The following is an 8,572-nucleotide window of genomic DNA, read 5'->3' on the forward strand; positions in this document are numbered from 1 at the left end:
AGTTCTCCCTGGCCCAACCCCTGGAGAGAAAAGGGATGGGCGGAGGCTGGAAGGAATTCTGACCCCAAGAAAGGGCCACAGGAGCAGGACACAGGAAGCTGCAGAGATTCTGAGGACCCCACCCCCACTCAGAGCTCCATTCCATATCCCAGCCTGCAGTCCTCCTACACAGAGGCTCTGCAGTGAAAGGTGACCCATTACTGCCCCCAGGAGTCAGTGTCTCTAGCTCGGGAACCCTGGCTAGGGCCAGGAGCCACCTAAAACCAACTGTGGATGAGCCAATTTGACCTTTGTCCTGAGCCCACCATTACCAGCCGGGGTCCGGGACTTCCCCACTAGGGTGGTGTTCACAAGCAATGTGTGGCACAATCAAAGGAATGGCTTCTCACTCAAACACACTCAAAGACAGGCCTGGGCCTATTTCTAGCACTTCTGTGTGAGTTTAACCCTGAGAACACCCTGCGCCTCCCTTAGTAATGAACAGCTGACCCCAGTTTCAAACACTTATTTCCTTTTCCAATTACCAGTCCTCCTCCCAAGATAAAATAGACTTTTGTTTTTAAGAGTGATGTCCCTGAGCTTGTTTATTGCAGTTGCATTCAGCTATTAGCCTAACAGATAACTAAAGGAAGCCTGAAGTTTTGGCAAAGAAAAACCAAGATGACTTTGGTGTCCCCTAGTGAACGCAGTAACTGAAGACTACATCTTAAGGGGATTTTCTAAAAAATGTATGTTTTATTATTTATTCATTTTTAATTTTTTATGGAATTTTTGTGTATTTCATACAGAAAATTATCTTTATACCCCCTTCCCCTTTGGTGCCCTACCATAGCCTCCACCCTCAGAGTTCATTCATTCTGTTATTTGTGTTAAAGCCTATCACATAAAGTTTTAACTGAGCACAGGAAAAGATTTCTCACAAGTACACACAAGAAACTCATCTTAAATGAACTGATAAACAGATGAGGTTGGAGATCGATGAGCAATGTTCTGACCTCAAAGGGAATTAAAGGCAGGATAAAGAAGTGAGAATATATATAATTATTATTAAAAAATAAAAAATTTAAATAGTGGAGGAAATCTCTGTAAGAAAATGTGTCGGGGGCCAGCGAGATGGCTTAGGAGGTAAAAGGCACTTGCTACCAAGCCCAAGAACCTAAGTTCAATCCTTGGGACCCACATGGCAGAAAGGGAGAAATGACTCCTCCAAGTTATCCTCTTACCTCCACACATACCCCCTGGAGCCTGTGCACACCCACATATACATATCTACACACACATACACACAAATAAATAAATGTAGTATTTTTTAAAAGAAAATGTGTCAAAATTCCCAGAACAGTAAGAACACTTATTTGCCTTCTTTTCCATATATTATATAAGATATTAAAGGCGTTTACAGGGCTGGGGGTGTAGTTCAGTAGAACTTGCTGAGCATGCCTGAGGCCCTGAGTTTGATCAGCAGCACTCTCACCAAAGTTGTTAATAGTTAATCATGTGTAATTTTTATTTAACAGTTTATTTATTGTGGTGCTACAGATGGACCCTGGCGTCTTGTGCATGCTAGGCAAGTGCTTTATCGCTGAGTTACATTCCCAGCTATTTTTTTTAAGAATTATTTTTTATATTTTTAAATTATGTGTATTTGTGTCTAAGCTTGTGCAGTGCCTGAAGAAGCCAGAAAAGGGCACTGAATTCCCCAGAGCTAGAGTTACAGGTAGATGTGGGTGTTGGGGAACAGAACTCAGATCCTCTATAAAAGCAATGTGCTCTTGACCAGTGAGCCATCTCTCCATGCTTTTTTTTTTTGGTCTTTTTGAGACAGGGTCTCTCTGTAGCCCCAGCTGTCCTGGAACTCACTATGTAGACCAGGCTGGCCTTGAGCTCACAGAGATCTGCCTGCCTCTGCCTCCTCAGTGCGGGGATTAAAGGCTTGCGTCACCATGCCTGGCCCAGTCTGCTTTTTTTTTTTTATAAAAGACAGGGTCTTGCTAGATAGACCAAATGGACCTCCAATTCATGGCTCCAGTCCTCCTGGCTCAGCTGGGATTACAGGTGTGTGCCACCATACACAATTCAACATATATAATATTTCCTTATTTCTATTTTTGTTTTTTTGGGGGTTTGGTGGTTTTTTTTTTTTTTTTTTTCCTTTGGTCCTTTTGAGACAGGGTCGCCCTGAAGCCTCAGCTGGCCTAGAACTCAGTATGTAGACCAGACTGGCCTCAGTCTCATAGAGATCCACCTGCCTATGTGGGGATGAATGACATGTGCCACCACACCTGGCTACACGTATATTTTAAAATATATTTTCTTTATCATATGGAAGGACTAAAAAACCCAGCCTCTTTTTAATTAAAAATGTATAGTACACAAAATAATGGATTTCATTATGATTTTTTTTGTTGAGGTTAGGTCTCCTATAGCTCAGGCTGGCCTTGAACTCCTTAAGCAGCTGATAATGACCTTGAACTCCTGAAACTCCTGCCTCTACCTCCCCAGTACTAGGATTACAAGTCTACACCACCACATCCAGCTTTCATTATGATATTTTTACACATGTAAAAATCTGTATATTCTTTTCAGAGAACAACAAAAGTATTCCTTACCTGCTTGGAAGGAAGACTTAAGGGCAAAAAGAAACATCTCTCACCTGAGGTTTAACTTTCTCTCTTCATCACTGCCAGCCTCCAACTATAGAGAAAGAAAGACAAAGTCACCCCACGACATCATTGTCAACCTTCACAGCAGGCTCTGGGCTCACCATCCCCATGTCAGGAAAAATAAAGACTTCAGGAAACTGGCTCCTTCCACACAGCCCTGCCCTCTCCTCGCCAACCTGATGTGCTGTCGCTGAGTCATGCCCACGGAGGAATTTCAGGTTTCCAAATGTTTATGGCCATTCTCACCACAGTCTAACGACAGACGCCTGTGAGCCAAGTATTTCCTACCCTGAAGTATTACCCAACACATTCTTTTAGTTCTCAGCTCAAAACTTGCTCTGGGCCTTATACCTAATGTTTGCTTTTAAGGGAAAAGGGGGCTACAGTTTAAGGAAATCTATTTCCCTTGTCAAGTTAGGCAAGAGCTGAGCCCAGGGAACATCATCTTAAAAATCCATTCCAAAGTTGGGCCACATACGTGTCATTCTAGCTATTAAGCAGGCTGAGGCAGGAGAACTGCTTGAGCCTGGTAGTTCAAGATCACCCGGAACAACATAGTATGGAAGTCTGTCTTAAAAAAGGCCATTCCAGGCCTTTGATCATGAAAGGTAGCCAAGCATTGAGCTGTTTGTGGGTCTCAAAAGCTCTTGCTGCTCCTCAAAGACTTAAATATTTAATAGGAAATGTTTTAGTCTGTTGGTGTTGGTTTATTTATATAAGTGAAAGAAAGGGATGTTTAATATTTCCTAAATGCTAAGGGCTAAGAGGCTGAACTCTATAATAAGCACCAATCACTACTTTTTCTTTCTGAAAGCACAAATGAAAAGAAAACATGTCCACTTAAACAAGGCTGCACCAGGGGCCTTTGTATGTTTTTTTATGTGTCCACTGAATGGAAGAGAACCCTGGAGCACTCTGATGGCCAGGAGAGACACAATGGTGACTGGAGACAGAAATGAGCCAGGGGTCAGGGCAACAGGGAATGGGTCTTATGGTAGGAAGGGACCTGAGCAGCACAGAAGAGACGCCAGGAAGTGACAATTTCTACCAAGAATTGGTATACCAGAGGGCTCTGGAGTCCCTGCATTAGGTGAAGATAATGTGTGTAGAATTCTGCAGATGTACATGTTCCTGAAGTGAAAAGGAGGAACTGGGGAAAGTGATACACACTGCAGGGCCCAAGGCTTCCCTCCTGCGAGGAAGCAGACACAACTGGCAACAATCCACAAATGGAAGTATTCTTTCCACAAGGCCAGTGGGCATTTCTGGAGGGCGCTACTGGCATCTAGTGGAAGACAGGTTGCTGTTAAACATCCACTATACAGAGAACAACTTTTATAACAGAGAAAGATCTGGCCCCAAGTGTCAGCAGCTGAGAAACCCTAGTCCACCCAAAATGTGTGGCGTCAGCCCAAGAAAATTAGGCACCTTGAACATTTGTCAAAAATAACAATGTTACCATAGACTCCTGGAAACCCTGGATGTATCTATCCTTGGTTCTTCCCATATTCTCATAGAAAGTCCAGATAAAGTCAACAGGAAAATGATAGGCATGAGATAATTAAAGACTGAGAAAGAAAAAAGAAAAAGAAAAGGAAAAAAAACCCCACCACCACCACCACCAAAATTGAGAGACAGTTACTTAAAGGCCAAGGGCTGTGATCCTCTCCATTTCCCACGCCTCAGAGCTAGCCTGGCTGTGTCAGGAAACCACTGTTTCACCCAAGTTGCATTTTGATGAGTGATGAGTGATTTGGAGGTACAGACTCTACCACCGTTTAATTCCTGGTCACCCTCTGAGGTTCTCCAATGAAAGGCGATATAAGTTCGGGGACGCCAAAGAAGCTAAAGACAGCAAAGACTGTCCTTAAGAAGTAATCCAGGCCTCTGAGATGAGCTGATGCAGACAGGCAAAGCCAACTGGAGCAAGGACAGGCTAGAGGCACAGCAAAGCTGGACCCAGGCCTCCCAACTCAAGCACACCTGCTCTCACTGTTTTGCTTCTGATGTCAGACTATCTGGAAGCAGCCTTGCCTCCCCAACAGCATCCAGCCTCCGTTCCCTCGCTGGGTGACAAATGCTGTCGACATACTGAAGTCTCAGGTTTTTGGGTTGTGTTTTTTCTTTTCATGTTTATGTACGTGTGGTATGTGTGCTTGTAGGCATGCCTGTTCACATATGTATGGGTATACACATATATGCATGTGCATGTGGATATCCGACATTGATGTCAGGTGTCTTCCTCACTCATTCCTCACCTCATACCTTGAGGCAGGGTCTTCTCATTGAACCCATTCTCATGTCTGGCTAGCAAGCTTCTCCTAAGGATTCCCCGTCTCTGCCTCTCACATGCTGGGGTTTTAGATGTAAAAAGCAGGTGGGCTTTTATGTGGGTTCTGGAGATCTGAAGTCGGGTCCTCATACTTTTGGTAAGTGTTTTACCTGCTGAACCATCTTCCCAGTCCCTGGTTGAGTTTTATTCTGCTAATTGGTCACTAGCACTTGGTTGAGAAAACAACAAATAAAACTTTAAATAATAATTTAAATGTGGGCTGGAGAGATGGCTCAATGATTAAGAGCACTTCTTACTCATCCAGAGGACTCTAGTTCCAATCCTAACACCTATGTCTGGGGGCTTATAACTGCCTGTAACTCCAGCTTCAGAGGATCCAACATCCCCTTCTGGCCTTCTCGAACACTCACACCCATGTCACACACACACACACACACACACACACACACACACACACAAAGTCTTAAAAATATGTGTGGGGGCTGGCGAGATGGCTCAGCAGTTAAGAGCACGTAATGCTCTAGTAGAGGACCTGAGTTTGGTTCCCAGCACCCATATTGGGTCAACTCACAACCACCTGTAATTCCAGCTCTGGGATATATGCCCTTTTCTGGCCCATGTGGGACATACCTATACCCAGACATACATGCACACACATAATCTTTAAAATTTTTTAAATAAAAAACGAGGAAAATAGGGCTGGGAATGTAGCTCAATGCTTGGTATGCACAAGGCCCTGGGTTCAACACTTAGCATTAAAATAACAGGCTGGAGAGATGGCTCAGTGGTTAAGAGCACTGACCGCTCTTACAGCGGACCCCATTCAGTTCCCAGCACCCATGTGGCGGTTAACCATCTATAATTCCAGTTGCAGGGGATTGACACCCTCTTCTGACTGCTGAGAGCACTGCTCCACATGAGTGCACCTACCTATACGCAGGCAATACACACATACATACAAAAATAATAATAAAAGTTGGGTAAGGTGCCACATATCTTTAATCCTAGCACCCAGGAGGCAGGTGGATCTCTGTAAGTTCAAGGCCAGCCAGCCAGGACTATACAGTGAGACCTGTCTCAAAAAATAATGGTAAAATAATAAAAATGTTCGAATGAAATGTCCAGAAAAATTATGTCCACGAATATGAATTCTATAAATTCATTATTCACCCATAAAGAGGAATGAAATACTGACACATGACACATGATGGACATTTAAACCATTATGCTAAGAAAGCTAGACACAAAAGGCAATATTACTGTATGTTTCTATATGAAATATTCAGACTAGGCAAATACAGAGAAAGTGGACTAATGGTTGTCTGGAGCTGGGAAAAAAAGACACGGAAGTCTGCAGATGACGGCTGGTGAGGGCGGATGAAAAGCTTCTGGAGTTAGTGGTGATGGAGGCACAGTCTTGTGCTAAACTAAAATCTACTGACTCATACTTTACGATGGTAAATTCACGGGCTGGGGCTGTGAATTACATCTCAACTAAAACTTAAAAAATGTGTCTAAGACAGGAATAGATCAGGTGTCAAGTCACCCAAACAATATGGAAGTTAGTCAGAAATCTGGGCCGAGAGCCAGGTGCTGCGGCGTGTGCCTATAATGCCAGGTTCCAGGAGGCAGAGGCAGGACTGTCCCAAGTTTGAAGCCAGCTTGGTCTACATAGTGAGTACCAAACCAGCCAGAGATACAGAGTGGGACTCTGTCTCAAAAAAACAAAAACAAAAACAAACAAACAAAGAGAAAGAGAAAGAGAGAGAGAAAGAATAAAAGAAAGAAATCCAGGCTGGGAAGGTCTGCAGGCTCCTTCCTGAAGCCAAGCTCGTCCTTTGGCACCCACAGTTTTCCAGAGACCACCACCAGATAAGGTGCATGCAAGTACTTTGTAAACTGAACTGATGGAGGAGAACAGAGCTCTGTGAAAGGAGAGTCCCTCCTACAACCTTAACTTCTCAGTTGTTGCAACGGGCCACAAAGTTCCTGTGCCTCTAATCAGTGTGCACAGGGAAGAGTAGACCCTTTTAACTGTGGATGATAACTCATTAAAGGTAGGAACAGGAGGGGGGCTGTGGAGGCTTAACCTCATAGTCCCAGAAAAACTACACCTAGAAGTTAACACAGGGAGAAAGGGCTGCTAAGTCAGGTCCCATTCTGTCTACACACACACACACACACACACACACACACACCCTCAGGTCCCATTCGGTCTACACACACACACACCCCCTTAACAGCGAAGTCAGGTCCCATTCTGTCTACACACACACACACACACACACACACACCCTCAGGTCCCATTCGGTCTACACACACACACACCCCCTTAACAGCGAAGTCAGGTCCCATTCTGTCTACACACACACACACACACACACACACACCCTCAGGTCCCATTCGGTCTACACACACACACACACACACCCTCAGCTCCCATTCGTTCTACACAAACACACACACACACACGCCCTTAACAGTCAACTTCCTGCCCCCACAACCAGGGGGACAGGGCCCAGGTCCCCAGGTCCCCTTCTGTCTACACACACACACACACACACACACACCCTCAGGTCCCATTCTGTCTACACACACACACACACACACACACACACATTCTGTCTACACACACACACACACACACACACACACACACACACCCTTAACAGTCAACTTCCTGCCCCCACAGCCAGGGGGATAGGGCCCAGATTGGGTCTGGCAACTTCCTGGGCCTGCAGGGCTGCTTGCTATAAACCGAGCAGGGGCTTCTCTCAGCTGGCTCAACCTTCAGGAAGACACTTAGCTTTGCCATGGATGGAATGTAGTCGAGGGCCTTGAGGATGGGCGAGATTGCCGGCCCTGAGCCGCAGACAGGAGCTGCTCAGCGCCTGGTCCCCTGGCTCAGGACAGGCCAGCCCCATCCTGTGGACTCCAGTTCCTCCATCCACCCCAGAGCCCCAAGCAGCCGAAACAGCGGGTCACCCAGACACACCAGCCTCCGGCATAACCATCCACACTCGGGTCCCCGAATGCACGCTTGCAACCACTGAACTCAGACAGGGCCAGAGCACCTCGGATGGAGGTGCAAGGTAACACACAGCCCGGAAAGATACAGAAAGGGGGTGGGGGAGAAATCCAGTCTTAACCACACAGATATGACACACAGCTACCCAGAGCCTGAACATGCTCACTCACTGTGACACAGGGACACAAGCACGCAAAAGGCAGACACATCTACAGGCAGAACTCCCATCTCACACCTCTGCAATGGCTCACACAGGATCATACAGACAGGGTCCCCAGACACAGGTTGCAGCGTCACACGCCGATCAAAGCCAGAGTCACGCACACACCACACACACGCGCGCACGCACGCAGCCAGGCGCACAGGACGAGGGCCTAGCCATGCCACAGGGGATCAGGATCCGGGTGCACTCGGGGTCCCCTTGCTCTGGTCCGGCCGGGGCTCACCTCGCTGTTGCTGGCCGAGGAGGAGGCGGCACTGGGCGTGGGCGAGCGCTGCAGGGTCACCAGGGCCATCGCGGAGCGCGGGCGCCGCCCAGGCCTCCAGCTACAGCCGCCGCCGCCGCCGGGCCGGTCCTGGAGCCGCGCG

General features: G+C 46.6%; 1 protein-coding gene across 2 annotated transcripts in view; it reads right to left on the reverse strand.

The window, feature by feature from the left end:
* Positions 1 to 8,561, reverse strand: part of Ssh1 (slingshot protein phosphatase 1) — a 67,240-nt gene extending 58,679 nt beyond the window's left edge. Inside the window, exons 1-2 of one of the 2 annotated variants that reach the window (XM_008848955.3) lie at positions 8,431 to 8,561; positions 2,654 to 2,694 (exon numbers count right to left, since the gene is read on the reverse strand). In XM_008848955.3, coding sequence (XP_008847177.1) covers positions 2,654 to 2,694; positions 8,431 to 8,499 — 110 coding nt within the window. In that variant the 5' untranslated portion in view covers positions 8,500 to 8,561. The remainder of the gene's footprint in view (positions 1 to 2,653; positions 2,695 to 8,430) is intronic. The other variant, XM_029554038.1, reaches the window with a different exon arrangement.
* Between the last annotated feature and the right edge of the window lie 11 nt (positions 8,562 to 8,572).

The sequence above is a fragment of the Nannospalax galili genome, unplaced genomic scaffold (genome assembly GCF_000622305.1).
Source record: "Nannospalax galili isolate Female #2095 unplaced genomic scaffold, S.galili_v1.0 scaffold103, whole genome shotgun sequence".
Taxonomy (NCBI): Eukaryota; Metazoa; Chordata; class Mammalia; order Rodentia; family Spalacidae; genus Nannospalax; species Nannospalax galili.